Source organism: Rhinolophus ferrumequinum, chromosome 10, assembly GCF_004115265.2.
Source record: "Rhinolophus ferrumequinum isolate MPI-CBG mRhiFer1 chromosome 10, mRhiFer1_v1.p, whole genome shotgun sequence".
Classification (NCBI taxonomy): Eukaryota; Metazoa; Chordata; class Mammalia; order Chiroptera; family Rhinolophidae; genus Rhinolophus; species Rhinolophus ferrumequinum.
In genome coordinates, this window is record NC_046293.1 from 35,317,585 (window position 1) to 35,335,551 (window position 17,967).

General features: G+C 35.3%; 1 protein-coding gene across 3 annotated transcripts in view; it reads right to left on the bottom strand.

The window, feature by feature from the left end:
- SOX5 (SRY-box transcription factor 5) overlaps positions 1-17,967 on the bottom strand; it is a 478,480-nt gene that overhangs the window by 191,143 nt on the left and 269,370 nt on the right. For all 3 annotated transcript variants that reach the window (XM_033118758.1, XM_033118759.1, XM_033118757.1), the window contains 3 exons: positions 17,570-17,656; positions 7,036-7,208; positions 1,984-2,052 (listed from right to left, as the gene is read on the bottom strand). In XM_033118758.1, coding sequence (XP_032974649.1) covers positions 1,984-2,052; positions 7,036-7,208; positions 17,570-17,656 — 329 coding nt within the window. The remainder of the gene's footprint in view (positions 1-1,983; positions 2,053-7,035; positions 7,209-17,569; positions 17,657-17,967) is intronic.

Here is a 17,967-nt window from a genome sequence, read left to right on the forward strand (position 1 = left end):
AAACTTGGCTTCAGCTCTTAGACTACAGTTTCTATAGTCATATCATTTCTAGGACAGATAATTTTTAAGGCAATTTATTTTAAAAATGTTCTGAGAAATTATAGTGCTCCATGATCTCGAGCAAGAATCCATCCATTTCAACATTTTGTCATTATGACAGAACTTAAAATCCACATTATGAATGTAGTGGTCATAATTGTGGAATAATTCCAAAACAGTACTGAAGGTATTGGCTAAATTTAAATGGTCAAAAAACAAAGCTTATTGGGCCTTCTTCATATATATATACACACACACACACACACACATATATATATATATATATACATATACATATATATATATACACATATATATATGTATATGTATATATATGGGTTTAGATGCATTTTTGAAATTATGTTTAACAAAGGACGCTGTGTCTCATAAATGTTATAAAAATTTAAAACTAATGGTACCCTCATTAAATTACAGTGAAATTGAGTGATTTGCAAAGGGCTATATTGCTGATTATATAGTTGTATCTTATTTATAACAAGACATTTCTATAACAGTTTTATTACGGTAAGTTTTCAATAATTAAAAACATTTTCAATGTAGAGAAAATGCTACCATCAACTGAAATTATATTCAAAGTCAGCATACTTAAGTCTAAGAACATGAAAATCCTATGACAAGTTCAAACCATTGGATTGAACTACCACACTCCAGCTATGAACAGATGGACCATGTCACATTAGAAGTATGCTGCTCATAATTACAGTTAAGGAAGACAAAGACTCCTGGTTGGATCATCTCAGGGATGTTTCTCTGTCTCACTGAAGCTGTAACCAGCTCACCAAAATCTCAGGTAGAACAAAAATAAGTAAACACTGATTGGTCTATATCAACCAGGGCAAAGAAATTAAGTGTACCTGACCCAGTCAGATAAAATGGGACAAACTTCTCTGACAAAAAAGCCTAAACATAATTAACACATGAATGAAATAATCTTGACATGTTTGCCTCTCTCACTTATAATATTTACATTTAATAAACTATGTTGTACATTTAATAAACTACATTTAATAAAATATAACTTCAAGAGAATGATGGATTTCCCCCAGATAACCTGACTGCAAATCTAACAGTTGCTTCCAGATAGATGATGTTATATAGAGTTGGATTCATAGTTCCATAAATTAGATTCCTTTTCTTTCTAGTCATAGCAACTATATATTGAAAACTTATTATGTGCCTTGACACTACACTAAAGCTCTCCATCCATGACTTCATTAAATCCTTGTAAACACTCTTTGAAATAGTGCTTTCAGAAAGGGAATCTTCAGGAAAGGATACAAATTTTGTCAAAGTTCATGGCGCTAGCAAGTGGTATGTATCCCTGGCAAGTAACTTTTTCCTTGCTACTAATATAGCTGCTTTCTTCCTTCTTGTTTGATGTTCCTTATCATTGCAAATTGCCACATAAGGAAAATATGGAGGTTATAGAGCCCCTCAGTCTTGGTTTGTTCCAGCAATTCTAAGGGTGAAATTCCACTTGAACACCAAAGTTCCAGCTTTATCACACATGGCTCTTGAGCATCCAGTAAAAAGCTCTCTCTGCCATTGCTCTCTAACTGAAAACCTGATGGACCCGTCTGATTTGGTTCCCCTGGACCTCCCCCATAAGAATACTTCCGGGCACATTTTAAACATTAAAGAATAGAGAAAATGAAACATTTTTAACATTAATTCCACTTCAATATAAAATGAAAATTACCATCAACTTGTTTAGACTGGAGCTCCCTGCCACAGGAAGACCTATGACAGGGAGCTACCATTTTCACAATTCTCATGGTACGGGAGGCAACCCATCATGAACTAGGGTGAAAGTCATTTTTACTTTGGAGGTGATTTTAGTTCCCTTCATCTAAGAATCTGAAACGATTATACACAAATATATACTTTTTAATTGGACGTATATTTGAAATTATGATTTCTGACCTGGATCTGTTGCTGAAGCAAATTGATTTTGTGTTGTTGCTGCAGAAGCTGCTGCTGTTGTCTTGCAATCTGTGGAGAAATTGCACATGAAATATTTTAAAGTGTATTGTAGTCCAGGGGGAAATTACCAATGTTCTGTTTCTCAAAGCGTGATCTGGCCTGATTCAGATGGTGAAAATAGATGTACGTGTGTCCCGTCAGTATCAGCAATTCACCTTTAAGTAGGATCAAAAAGACATTTAGTCTTCAGGAACCATTATGTCTCATTTGCCACCCCCCAAAAGAAAATGAAGCCTAAGACAATACAACGGTGATCCAATCCAGTATGAAACGTTAGAGTTTCAAAAATCCCACTTCCTGGTAATATATTAAGAAGGTATTGTCTTTGATGTTTCAGCTCTTTTCTACAAAAAAGAATATTGCATAAATGTGAGGTTGTCTTGACCAAGGAGTTCAGAGTAGCACGAAGTATTGCAAGATGCTTGATTCCTTAGTGAGGTTTTGGTATTTTTGTTTTGTTTTGTTTTGTTTTTTGGTAAATACTGTCCTCATTTCTTCTTCCCACAAACCCCTGAATGGCCAGCTCTTCAATGGACTCTATTCTAGTTTTTGCTCCCATTTTCTACTAAAATGATTCTTAATAAAGTCATCAGTCACTTTCATTTTTTAAATTCTGCAGTGTTTTTCAGTCTTCACCTTTTGACCTTTCATCAGAATTCAACACTTAAGTGTTGTCAGTGATCCTGAACTTTCTTCCTTGGCTTCTAGGACATCACATTGTCCTAGTTTTGTTCCTACCTCTCAGACTATTCCTTCTCAGTCACCTTCAAAGGCTCTGTCCAGCCATCCAAAGTTGTAGTTTTGGAAGGCTTAATTTTAGCCTCAGTTATTTTCCTTTTGTACCTACTTCCACATGTATGCCAAGTGATTATAAATTTGTTTTTCTGGCTTAGACCTTTGCTGTAAGCTTCAGACCCATTTATCCAATGACATTCCCAAAGGTACTTCAAATTCAACAGGTTTAAAACTAACCTCAGGACTTGGCCCTCAATGTGGTCATCTGAAGTGTTCTTTAAGCCAGCGACTAACATAATCACCCTCTTATTTGCTCTGATAACATCCTCTAACGTAACACATACCATACTATGATTTCATAGTTATTTTTGTTTTGTTTTAATTAACATCTCTGTCTCCTAGGTAGAAATCCATAAATACAGCAATGTTAGAGATCATATATATTTTGCTTATCATTTGCAAAAAGCCTGGAGCAAAAGGAGTATAGAATGAAGAGTTGATGAAGAATGCTTGACTGAATAGACAAGAAGAAAATTTTAATGACTTCTTTGCATCATGTTGGGTAGGAAACCTTCCCATGAGAATGTAACTTATCATTATTATCTTATAAATAAGTGTTACGTCTTATTCTCATCATATTAAAATCACTTTCATGTTCATAAAGAAGTATATTCCTTAACTTCAGTATCAGAAAGCTAAAAATTCAGGAAAAAAAATTTGATACCTGTAGAATATTTTACTATGAATCAGAATAAAGAACCAATATGAAGGGGATGGGTCTACATGGCTGCAAAATGAACTTTTTATTTCCCTTATGGACATTGGTACAATTATGGCTTCTTTTATCTTAGGGATGTGGTAAAAAAAAAAAAAATCATTTTTTTTCCTGAAGAAAGGAGATAATAGAAAAAGGAATATCACCTTTTCCCTTGAGTCCAGTTCTTTCCCCCCACATACCAGTATTTCAGCTGATATTTAAATACTCTTAGCATCTTAAGAATTTATCAAGAAACTAATCACTTCATACCCCTCCACCCTTCTTCCTGTTCCAAACTTGTGTTGCATCTTGCCTGGATTGTTCCAAAAGCCTCCTATCTGTTGTTTCTGCTTCTGCCTTTGCTCCCTAAAACCTATTATAAAGCAGCATCTGGAGAGATCCTTTGAAAATATAAATTGTCATGTTATTCATCTTTTCAAAACACTTTGTGTCATTGAGAGTAAAAGCCAGTGTCCATATAATGCCTGCAAGCCCAATATGATTTGGCCTCCTGCTACCTCTTTGGTTTCTTCTCCTCCCTCTCTTCCCTTTGTCACTCTACGCTTGCCACACTGCTCTCCTGTCTCCTGAACACACCAAGGATGGTCTTACCTCCCAAGGATACCGCTGCCTCTGGGTTTCTTGCTTTCCCCTCCATCTGAAACACTCTTTTCCTAGCTAATTGCATTGCTCAGTCCCTTCACCTTCTGCAAGTCTCTGCTCACATATTACCCTGTCAATAAGGTCTTCCCTGAGCACTTGTTTTAAAAGAACCTATCTTTCTATCTGGCACCCTCAGCCCTAATTCTCTGCTTTATTTTTCCCCATAATCCTTATCAACATATACTATATTTTACTTTTTTTTTATGTATTGTCTGTCTCTTCCCCAACTAGAATTCAATACATGAGAGATTTGTGTCTCTTTTATTCCTTGTTGTATCCTAGTAACTAGAACAGAACCTGGCATCAAATTGGTGCTCAATAACTATTTGTTGACTAGATGAACGTGGAACGGGGCTCAGCGTCTGATAGAAAGGCTGATCAGTAAACAAGTTCATTAGCATCTCTAGGGGCTGTAATAGGAAGACTAGGGTACACAGAGTAGGGACACCCTATACTGAGTAAGGAGTGTTAGGACAAGGGTCAGAAAAGGAGTTCTCAAGAGAAGATCAGCCTAACCTGAGTCTTACGGAATAAACACTAAATGTCCTTCAGAAATCCCCTGTGGCCTGATGAAAAGATCAGTGACCATGAGTGTGGTGACTAGGCATGCCAGCACTGCATGGTGGACAGATCTGGAAGAACAGACTGGGCTCCAGAAGTCTGACCTGTAGCTATCAGGAGGGATCTACAATGTATAGACATCATTGTATGGCATCTCCAATATAGGGAAGCAATTCTGGAAGAACTTAAGGATTTCTGAAGTTCCAAGGAGAATGTCAGAGAAAGTAAAAAAAATTCTAGAATCCTTTATGATATTTAGGGATGGGCCAGAATGTGATAGAGAAAGATAGAAACCTGCTCTCCATTAGTAATTGCTCAGTTTTTTAGGACAAGTGTGTCCCACCAAAGTAGGGATACCCTACAAAGAAATATCCCCATCAGACCTACAGTTTCAGAGGCTCCGTGAATTTTCCAAATTTAGATGTCTGAAGGTATTGCGAGTTAAAAATGCAAGAGTGGTGTTTTTGTAGACTGTCGTAGGCAACCATTGTGAACTGTTTTATCATAGGGATAAACCAAGAAGAATATGGACCATAGCCAATAATAGGCCAAATATATCTTTAAGGAAAATGATGAGGTGTTTCATTAAAAATAAAATGTCATCTATCAAGTAGAATAAACTGAATGAAAGCAGGTCTCCTCAAATATAATCTGAATATTTCTTTATCTCTTTCCACTCTGCTAGTTTACACTTTGAAAGCTGTTTAGAAGGTTTTACAGTATTTGTGGAGGAACACAAATATCCTTGACTAAATAAATGGTTCTCCTCCACTTAGGATGGTGAGTGGACTGAGCCCAGACCATGAGATGTTAAAGCGAGTTAGCCCTGGAAAAGATGCACCATCTTTATATGTAAGCTCACCCTATGACCTTATGACACCCACTATCTTCCCTTATCATTACTACCAATTTTCTTTTTAAGTAATAGTTCTTAAACATTGCCACCATTTTCCCACTATACATCAATTCTTCTACATGTCAATTCTCATTGTCTGATTTCTGCTACTAAAGCTCCATAGAAGCCATACTCTTGAAGGCCAATGACAAGAAATCTAAATGACAAATCTGGTAGCTTCTTGCTTCTGGACATGTTCATTTTCCTTTCTCTGCCAGCTATATACCAGTATCTCCCAAGGATCCACCTTCTTGTGATATCACCATCACTCTAATTTAAGGCTATAAACCTGCCATTCCTCTTCATGAAACACTCTGGGCCCCGGTATCAATATGGCTTTCTTATGTGTCATTTAGATCTTAGCTTAATTGCCAGATCTAACTACCCAATCTAGGAAACACTGCCTTGCTAAACCAGTCATCTATTTATCAAGTTATTCTTACATTTCTTCAAATTACTTAACACTACTTGAAATTATTTTGTTAAGTTTTCTTTTTTGTTGTTAATCACCTCTGTCTATTAGAACTTAAGGGCTTTGTCTTCCTGGTTGATTGAGGTAGGCTAAGCAGTTAACACAGTGCCTGGCACATAAGAAGCACTTGATTAGTATTTGTTGAACAAGTAAACACAATTTATCTACTCTAGTGATTTAAACTACCATCTCTATTTGTAGATAATCAAACAATTAACTCAGCCCTCTCTTCCAAACTGTTGACTGGTATTTCTGCCTGTCTCACATATACCTACAGATAGACAACCTGACGACAACTCTAATGCAACATACTCATATTCAAGCCACCTGCTTTTCCCCCAACTATGACTCAAGCTCAAAACTCTTCCTCTCCCTTTTGCCCACTCAAAAAGTTCAGCTAACCATAACTTTTTGGTGAAAACTCTGCGCTGCTCAAGGTTTTTATTCCTTTCTTCTTTTTTCCATACTTATTGCCCTATCTAGTTTAGATCGTTACTCCTTCTTATTTAAAATATTTTAATACCCTCCTGTCTAAAATTCCTGCCCCACAATTGAAAATTTACTTCACTTAGTGAATCCTACCTATTCTTCAAAGCTCATACCAAACACCTGTTTAAGGAAATCTTTCATAATGTCCCTGACTGGAAATGTTCTCTTTGCCCTCTATAGTCCTTTTTGGTACTTCTCTCATGATCTATCAGTGTTTCACCTTGATTATAACTACTTCCATGCTTCGTACCACTAAAGTAGCTGATAAGCTCCTTCAGATCAGAGTTTTTTGTTTGCTTTGGTGTTTTGCCTTTTTATTATATTTATGTTGGGGAAGAAAGAAGAGGATTCAATTGACCTTTGTGTGCCTACTGAGAGTGACATAAATAGCAGGTAAAACAAAACCTGGTTCTTACTCACCTGTTCCTGTTGCTGCTTGGCCAGTTCCATTTGCTGGCGCTGTTTCTCAATCTGCGATGCAGCCAGTTTCTTCTGCTCATCGTGGGCAGCCAACAACTGCTCTCGCAGACTGGTCAGCTGGTTGATCATACCCATGAGCTGCCTCTCCTTCTCAGCTAGACTTTCAGGAGTCCCTGCAAATAGTATGACAATAAAACATACGAGAAAGGAGAAATGAGAAGCCGGTGATTTTTCAGTGCCGATAATTCTGTTGTATAGAGCACTATTTCAAATATAAGGTTCAACACACATGTACTTACTTTCCTTTAGATTTTAACTCCACAGTAAAAAGCGATGGTAATTTACCCTTGCAAAATATCAGAATGAACAAACATTTTGATTTTTTTTTAATTTATAACAAATAATAATCTATAGCTTGTTTTTCCTTTTATTTTACAAGTAAATCAAAAACTGTTGGCAGAGAGGCTACTATTTTTAGTGTTATATGCTGGGATCTGATGGAAACAAAAAGTACCTAAGGTGTTCTTTTTTTAATCAATTAAAGAAGCAAGACAAAAACGTGAACATTTAATAACTATAATTATTAAGAGATCAAGGTATTACTATCAGTGATATGATTCTTTAAAAAGAATCTTTAAGAATCAGAACTAAGAAATCCTACATTAAAAGGGTAGAAAAACATTTATTAGCCAATCAAGTTTTTGACTGTTTTCTCATAGGCCGCTCAGACTTTCTTCAAAAATAGAATACAGCTAGCAGAGAAAATACTCAAGTTTAAAAATGTAAGTTTAGTCTATCATGAAAGAATGTAATGTTGTTGGAAAACTCACAGATCACATTATGGTCACCCAAGATTATAGTTAAATCCATGATTTGGAGAAGTCACAGCAGTCATTTAAAATAAATACCATGCTCAAGATTTTAAAACATGCCAGTGAATTGTCTTAGTCAGGCTAAAATACTTATTTGATACACTGGAAATGTGAGCAGTTCACTGAAACAGAAACATTATCACTTTTAATTGTTCTTTCAAAATTCACCAGATAGATGAGACCCCCTATGGTAACGTACTAGCAGTAGGAGAGAACATACTTTTTAACTACAATTTTCACTTGAAACATAAGACACTAAGCATTATTTTTAATAATGCATTTGCCACCTGTATATGTAATTAAATATAAGAATCTGTTATAACTCAATCATCCTTCCTCATTCCAGTGCATTTCTCCCTGTCAATTTATGCTGAAAAAGCATGTGCTTTTTTAGGATGTAGTAGCTATAGTTAGTGGCTTATAATTTTCCTGTGCCCATTTGGAAAAAAAATAAAGTTTCTAATGTAATTTAGAAAATAAGCGAGAGAAAAAACATCCAAGAAACAAATTCTGAGTGAATATAAGGCAAAAATCGTGTCTTATATTCCTTATTCCTAATACCTTATCTGGAGCAGGTGCTCAGTAGATTACCCCTAAAACTTTATTATACCTCAGATATTTGGATTCCATCAAAAAGAAGAACAGTTACTCTAAAAATAATAAGTATATGACTATTGTAATTAGAATCCTAATGTTAAATACTGGGAATATTTTTTAAATGATAATATTTAAATGATAGTAAAAATGTGCATCTTCATACATTGTCAGTAGAGAAGTACAATGCTACCACAATTCTAGGGTGCCTACTAGGAAAAATAATACATATTATGTCCTTATAGAGATTATAATTCTCATAATATTCAGGGGGCAATTTCATTTCTAAAAATCTAACCCAAGAAAATTGCAGGAAATGAAGACAAGTAATAATAAGTGTTTTAAATGGAATATTAAAAACAATCTACATGTCAAATGGGAATAATCAAACAATTATGGGATATCTATATGCTAGAGTATTTTGCATCTATGCAAAAAAATATTTAACAATATTTAATGAAATGGGAACTTGTTTATGATATAAAGGTAGGTGAAAAAGTTGGATAGAAATGAAACTTCTGTGTAAACACCTCAATGTATGTTTATATCTATACAGAAAAAAACTGTAAGAAAATTTATCTATATATCAATAGTGGCTCACAGGTCATTTTAATATTTTTTCATATTTTTATATTTAAAAATGTTTCTACAATGAATATTATTATTTATACACTCAGAAAAATGTATTTCATGTAAATATATGGAAGAATAATTTAAAAGCTTAAGGTGGCATTATGCATTTTAATAACTGATAGAATACCAATGGGTAAAGAAATACACTTATTTGATGATGAGTATAAACAAATATCATTTTGGCATCAGTATATGAAAGATTAACAAAATCCTTTGGTCTCAGTAATACAGATGTAAATAAACTTTATTTGAGATTTACAACAAATTAATTTCAGGATCCATATTCAATTCAAAGTTTTTGAACCTTTAGCCTACCACCCTTCATCTTGACTGTCTCATACGAGGTGTGACAGTTAAGTTCATTAACTCATCCTAGAAAATGTGCCACATACCTCATGATAAATATCACTATGGTCACCTTCGAAGTACTCCCCTTGGGGTGCTATGCACCGACACCAGCACCTAGTCCACCCTTCAAAGCAATTTTGGAACTCTTTTTCTAGAATGGCCATCAGAGCTGTGGTCATATTACCCTTGATGTCCTGAATGTCATCAAAATGTCCTCCTTTCAATATTTCCTTTATCTTTGGGTAAAGAAAGAAGTCATTGGGGGCCAGATCAGGTGAGTAGGGAGGGTGTTCCACTACAGTGATTTGTTTACTGGCTAAAAAGTCCCTCACAGACAGTGCTGTGTGAGCTGATGCATTGTGGTGATGTAAGAGGCATGAATTGTTTTTGAAAAGTTCATGTCATCTATCTTTTTCACGCAGCCTTTTCAGCACTTCCAAATAGTAAACTTGGTTAACTGTTTGTCTACTTGGCACAAATTCATAATTTATAATCCCTCTGATATCAAAAAACATTTAGCAACATTGTTGCAACAAGTTGGCGAACTTAGTTGTCAGACCTCATATGACTTCTCAGACACAACTCTATTCTGTTTCAATCCTACTTAGCTAACCTTTCTTCTCAATCTTCTTTACTGGTTCTTCCTCTTCTGCCCACTTACAAATGCTCATATTCTTCCCAGTCCCATTCTCTGCCTTTTTTTTTTTGGTCTTGAGCTAACTAGCATGATTCAATTCCTAAACTCTGTATTCCAACAATTCTAAGACCTCTATTTTGTATATTTTAAACTCTCCGAGTCTTACAATGGATACTATCTCAGAGTCGGTGATCTATTAAGGTGCATGCGAACCCTAAGCTTGTCTTCCAGCCCTAGCAACATATTTCTAGATGTAGAATGATTATCTGAGTACAGATCTCAGTTTTAAAATTTAACATGTGTAAGGTGGAACTCTGCATTTTACTCCAATTTTTAAAACATTATCACCCAATTAACATTCTAAGCTACTACTAACATAATCTTCAATTCTCTTCTCACCTACCCATCTCTGTTATCCATTATACCAACAAATCATAATTTTCCTCAAAATAGCTTTATTTTGTTTTTCTTTAATTATTTTAAATTATTTTTCAATATTATTATGTTCATGAGTAGATAAACAGTAATTATAAAAGGGTATGCAGTAAAAGATCTCCTCTCAAAACTGCCCTTCAAAAGAAAACACCATCATTATTTTCTTGTGTAGCCCTCCCTACCTTTTTTAATAAAGATTTAAGCATACATCAGAATATTTCTGTCTTAACTTACCAGGGCTACCATAGCAAAGTATCAGAGATTGGGTGGCTTAAACAACAGAAAGATAAATTTATTGGCTAGAAGTCCAAGACCAGGAGTCACAAGGATTGGTTCCTTCTGAGGGCTGTGCGGAAAGGATCTGTTCCAGACCTTTCTCCGACGCTTATAAATGACTGACTTTTATCTGTATTTTCACATAATCTCTCTTTGTATATATCTGTATCCAAATTCCCTCTTCTTATAAGGAGACCAGTCATATTAGATTAGGGCTGACCCTAATCACCTCCATTTAAACTTAATTACTTCTGTAGAGAACCTCTCTCCAAGTACTGTCACATTCTGAGGTAGTAGGTGTTAGAACTTCAACATATGAACATTTGGGAGGACACAATTCAACCCATAACAGTTTTCCTTTACATAAGTGGCAATATAACATAAACACTGCTGTACAGCACTTAGGGAAAGCTTCTCTTCTCTATCTCCACTGCCATTCCTCATTGTCTTTTTCATGAATTGTTGTAGCAAACTTTAATAGAACTAACTTACTGTTATTAATTTTTCCTTCTGCAAGGGTATCCTCTAACCAGGTACCAAAATAATCTTTCTAGAAAACAAATCTAATCATATCACTTCCTCTGTTTAAACACCTTCACTGCCTTCAGAGTAAAATGTCAACTCATTCTTAAGAATGAATTAGGTCCTTCAAAATATAACCCAATCTTTCCACTTCCTTTGTGCATCCTAAATTCTAGCGACACTGAATTTTCTGCCATCCTTCCCAAATGCCACCATTCACAAGTGCCAACCACATAAACATTCATTCTTTGTGTTCCAGCTCCTGTGTCTTGTTCTTTATGATTCTTTTCCATTTTCCCACTGATAACAGTTGTTCCTTTTTTGAGGGATCTACACAGTATATACATGTATTATGGTACGTAAACATTACATTGTATTATTATATTTTTACATGTGTCTCCTGAAGTCAGCAGAAATAGTTGTGACAGAAACAATTGTAAATTACCAACTTTTATATGTTCATTACCTACTATAGCATCTGGCATATACAAATTCATCTAAAACTGTTTAATGAATAACATAAACAAATCTCAAGTTTAGGCACGCGATGTAGCCAAGAGAAGTAGGGAGATGTTTTATCTTATATCACTTGCATATGTGTTCTGGTTTGGGCTCAAGACAGTTGAGCCACGGAACTTACGCTTCTGTAAAAGAAATTTTCCCCATTCTTATAAAAGTACTAACCCAAGATAAAAGAGTAAGCACTGTGATTTCATTTGTAAATTATCATGTTCTTTATAATTATCTCTCAGTGAGTGGGGAGGGTCCAATAAGTAATCTCCGAACATTGGAGAAACTAGTAATGGCCACAAAACATCCTAGACTTAAAAAGAAAAAAGGAGAAGAAGAAAGAAAGAAAATTAGACAACTGGAAAATCCCAGAGGCCCACACAACACAAAGAGGAGCTACTGTTTCTTTACTTAGATTGAGATTTTTAGGATTCGTACAATTATGTAACACTATGGAGACACAGTTGTTTATGTACGGACTAGCTCCATTAGATTCAGATAGCTAATGACATGAGTTTCTGTAGATGTACATTTCATTGATAATCAATTTTTTTTATTTCTTTCAGTTATTTGAACTCTTATGTATTTTAATCTATGCTCGTCCTGTTTTAATTCCCTTGGGAAAAATGATTACTAAAGTAAGAGACAAATACATTCTATGTTTCAGTTCTTCCTACTGGCTAGTAACTACAGGCATAACTATAATTTGGGTGATTCTTATAGTTCTGCAGGTTCCATAGAAGAAGCACATGTCAGAACATGCCTTAATATAATGCTACAGAAGTCACGAGGGAAGGAAACCAGCTTCAGTCATCCCCATCTCAGTAAGAGATATCACCATCCATACATTGTTTGGATTCTTTTTTCTGCCTCATCTACTATATCTAATGTATGAGGAATCCTCTTAACCCTAGAAAGTACTATAAATCAGTCCATGAATCATCATTTACAGTACTGACCCTTAATCAAGACCACCATCATCTATCTCTTGCTTTAACTACTACAACAGTTGTCTAACTCTTTTGTCGGCTTCCACTTCTTCCCCTACTCAAACCTATTCTCCAAGCAAACCTTCAGAGTGACATTTAGAAAGGTAAATCAGATTATGTCACATGCCTGTATAAAACCATTTCATAGCTTCATACTGTGTATACAATAAGATTCAATCTCCCTACCCTTACAAAGCCCTGAATGACCAGACCCCTCTCTCCTTTTGGCATCATCACCTCCCACTTTATCTTTTGCCAAAATGCTTCAGTCACATGGCCGTCTTTGAATCTAAAACCAATATGCAAACTTGCTCCCACTTAGGGCCTTTGCATGCCAATGTTTCCCCTGGAACACTTTTCCCCTAGATCAGGGTTTCCCAACCTTGGCACCATTGACATTTAGACACAATTGTTTTTCTGGGGAGCTGTGTTGTTTAGTGTCACTGGCCCCATGCTGGTAGTACACCCCACCTAGTAAGAACACGCCAAAATGTCTCCGGACATTGCTCAATTTCCCCTGGCAGAGCAAAATCATCCCCAGTTGAGCACTACCTCAAATGACTGGCTCTTTTCTTTCATTCATTCAGCATAACTCCACAGAAGAGTTCCTCCTATAATATGTGCCTCACACCATTCTAGGTGTTGGGGATGCTACTTTGTGTAAGCCAGACAAGAATGTCTGCTTCATAAAGTTCACATTTAAATGGAAGAGATAACCAATCAAACTCAGATACATCCAGAGAGCAGTATTTGTTGAATGAACTGAAAATACAATGAATGAAAACTAACTTAAGTTAGTCTAAATTTACAACTAACGCTTCTTTCAATGGCTCTTTCATCCAACAAGAGAGGAAGACAGACACCGCCCCCGCTCAGATTACCTGAGATCTGATTCTTGTTCAAGTTTGCTTGTTTTCAAATTGTCTAATGCTATTTAAACAGAATTATATCTTTCAAGCCACATACTGAATCTACATAACTCTTTTATCTCAAAATGTCATGTCACCTAATACAGGATCTACTTGAATCCACATGTTGAATCCACATAAGATGTCTTTAATTCCTGAGTTCTGAAAGGCTATAGTATTGCTGAATTATTTCCTTGAATCCATTATTGGCCTTATAGAGCTGTACAGTGTTTGCCTTTATATCCCAACTTCTAGAAAAAACAAAATTATAGCTTTCAAAAACAGCCAATTTTTATTGTACTAACTGCAGCTGGCATTTCCTTAAAACCAGATAAAACACTTTGATGACCTAAATTAATTCATTGTGAATAGGGTGAGAGGGGTCTGTCTACCAGGGATATTGATGGGAAAGAAACCAGGCTCTAAAGAATTCTTCAAGTCCAGTGGAGAAACTGATCTAGGCATTTCTGAGTGACCTCGCCAGAAAACCTTTCAGACAACGCCCTTCTTTTATAACCTCACCAAGGTAGAAATATGTGAGAGAATTTCACATGCCAATATTGTTGTTATCATTCTACAAATAAATGTAAGCCAGTAAAACACAACTTTTTCAATGACTTTATTGAAAAATAAACTATCTGTTTAGATTAGTCAAAGCCACCATGGATCCCAAGCATGGTTCTCAAGTGAAGTACCAATGCCATGATATTCATTGTAGTGGAATTTCATGTTACCTGAAATAATGTGTGACATAATTGGTTGCCAACTGTAAGGCGGGCGTTGATTTTTCTCCTGCTCAATAACTATGAGGCTATAAAAGGTATTTCTTCATCTTTCACACAACCTTTATTCAGTGCTTCTGCTATAGATAAGGGAAAAAAAACTGTAAACTGGCCAGTTACACCGTATGGCTGATTAGAGAAGAAGAAATAAATAATTTTTCCAGGCAGCTATCATTTTATAACATATACTGATTGTTTTCTCTCAGCAGAGCTCTTTAGTCAAACTGTATTTTTCTGCAAAACTGGATGTACTGTATTTTTTAGAGGATTGTTTCTAATGTAACTTTAAAACCTAATTACTTCACATTTCCAAAGTATCAGACCATAAAATGGTTTAAATTCTAACAGGCAAAATAATCTAACAGGAAAAAATAATTTTATGCTCTTAGATGTGGTGACCTTTACAGACTCACATTGTTTCTTAAAAAATGAGATTACCTTTAAGTGAGTATGACAACAATTTAGTGATAGCTAAACTATCCCAAACCAAAATGTTATTTATTTCTCCTTCTTTAAAAAAGTTTTTAATTTTTACTTTTGAAAAGAGTAAGAAGAAATACTTCTTTGTACTTTGCCAAACTATAATTTTAATTTTTGCCTAAATGCCCTGAATATAATTCACTCACAGCAACTTGAAGGCAGCACTTAGAAACTGAACTCTGTCCTCATTTGGCTAGTCTTAGATACAGTATTTGAGAATAGGTGTATACACACACACACACACACACACATACACACACACACACACACACACACACTCATTCATTCACTCACTCGCTCTTTCCTGGAACTCATTAAAAGTTAAATGAAAACTGACCAGTGTGAATGGAGGAGAAAGTTTCAATCCCAAAGAAGACTCAGTAAATACTCCGGCTCTACACATTCTAATATATGCCAAGATTCTATTCAAATACATTATTCTAAAGTATCATCAATAAACCATCTAATAATGGAACAAGTTCATATTTTCAGGTTTAAAAAAAAAAGCTCATACTCATCCTTCCCTACCCCTATCAAAAGCAGTGTACCTGTATATGAGACTTACACCTTTATTTGCTTCATAAACAAACAGGTACCAAACAGTTAAGCCATTGTTCTTGTCCAATTTCCTAGGTGGCATGAAAAGCACGTTCCTGGGCACTACTAATTATTGTGTCTGGCCCCCAAGAACCACTAAGTCAAATTTATTTACCCCCAGAGGGCAACACACTATTGCATCTTCTTCACTTTCTAGCTACCTATGAACTATGGATAGTAATTGCAACTGTCACGGACAGTCAGCAGGAAAAGGAACCCAGCGCAATTTTCCCGGTCTTCTGCCAACCCTGATCTGAGCACCTAATAATCATGCCCCCAACAGTAGAAAGATCTACAGTTGCTTTTAAATGCAGCAGAAAACAATGTTTTGAACAGAACCGGAGGACAAGCACCAAACTTGTGCTCTGAATGCGAAGCTTAAAAAACTCAAAATTAAAGACAGAAACTTCTTTTGTGACTGTACTATAGCTTCCTGAACTAACCCTGCAGGCAAGCCTGAAAGGACAGCTGGGCTCCTCTCCTCTCAGCTTATCATTACTGCTGTGGCTGCTTTTAAGTCTGACTTGTGAGGAAAACAAGGGAGGGAAATATGTTTGTCCTCCAATGGAATGAGATCACAAGATTTGGAACAGGCGGTCTTCTCTGCTCTCCTCTCAGTTATTACCTAGGTCAGAGGAGAATAAAGAACCTTGGAGAATACATCCTTTATCTCAGGTGCAAATGGGTTAAAATCCAACAACAACAAAAAATAAGGGAGCTGCTGCCTCAGAAAAAGAAACGTCTCTGTTGCTTTTAAACTTTATCTCCAAGCTTAAGGCATATTTTTAATTGTTTAAATGAGATTCCATTATAGGTTTTGGTTCCTGAATTTGTTGGTTAGCACCTATTCATTCTCTCACCTCCCATTCACACGTAACCATAGCCTGAATATATGCAAACTCCAAATAAATGAATGAAAAGTGAAATATTCAATCAAACGTTTTCTGGAAGTTTTTAATTCCTGAGATGTTAGTGTCATGTAGGCCAAACATTTGAAAAGACCAATCTACGCTTAGGCTTTCTCCCAAATGCTCTGATGTAGTGACAATTGCCTCTCTCATTGGGAGAACACATGCACATACACACATAAGTAATTTATACACACATTTCTACATGTACCGGTATATTAATATAAATCTGGTGATATTTTAGGTATTCAGCCTCTACCACAAAATAAGCAAGGTAATATGTAACTAAATATTTCAATATTGATGAATAAGTATGTTTTTCTAAAAAATAATCCTTTTGAATTCAGAATCAAAAGTGATCTATTGGCAACAAATAGAAAACCATAGATTGCCTACTATGCTCTGAGAAAATACACTTTTAAATTAATTTGAAATGATTATTTGGTTATATTTTTATATGAGAAATTAAATCTTCTCTTGTTACTAGTAAAAGTTTATTAAGATATGAATATTTACTATTATCTGAAGTCCATAGAGAAGTTTTCTCTTACTTGTATATATTTTCTGACTCAAGAAAACACAAAACAAAACAGAAATGTCCTTCTTCTGCAAAGCAAGTTTTTAGTAAGCTTTTGCCATTCATCATTTTTGGTTTTAAATACAGATTATGTACATGCATATTTCTAATATGCATAATATATAAAATTATCTCATAATATGCAGTTTTTAATCCTGCCATAGATACATTCCTACTTATAAAGTAAATCATTTAATTTTTTTTTAAAATAATGAAAACCAAAGCCTATTAAAGATATAGTGGGGTTATTCTATTAAAACAACATACCCCTTATCCCATAAGGCACAAATAGAAAAAATAAGAACCCTGATACATCCACTTTCAAGCTAGAAAGAAGAAACACCAAAGACAGAGAACTCACGAAGCAAAAGGTGGTGGGGACAGAAGGACTTTATTGCCATTCATATTCTTAAATATTAACTTCATTTTGGTACATTTTTGATCAAAATAATTGCAAACATATTACCTTTTATTTCACCAAAATTCCCTGATCCCATTGCAAGAAGCTTGTCTTTCCAGTCCTTTGAGAGTAGCTTTTCAATACTGGGGGTTTCTAAATAAAGAAAAAAAAATGAAAGCAAATCAACATGACTATCTTTACAATGGAGCTCATTAAAAGTCTATCTGCTAAAAATAAGGCCATCCCTATCCCTGCCCCAGTTCATAATGACTTCATCAACAAACTGATAACAGGGGAGGAAAAAAGAATGTGTTTTGTCACCTGCTGTTTCAAAATCATTAGCTTTTTCCTCTTGTGGAACAAAGCCGTTCTAATTCTTTATGACAATGGGTACATATAAACCTGCAGTTCATTGTTTTTCAATTTGGTGAATAAATTCCTGCTATAATGGATGCTTGTCAATT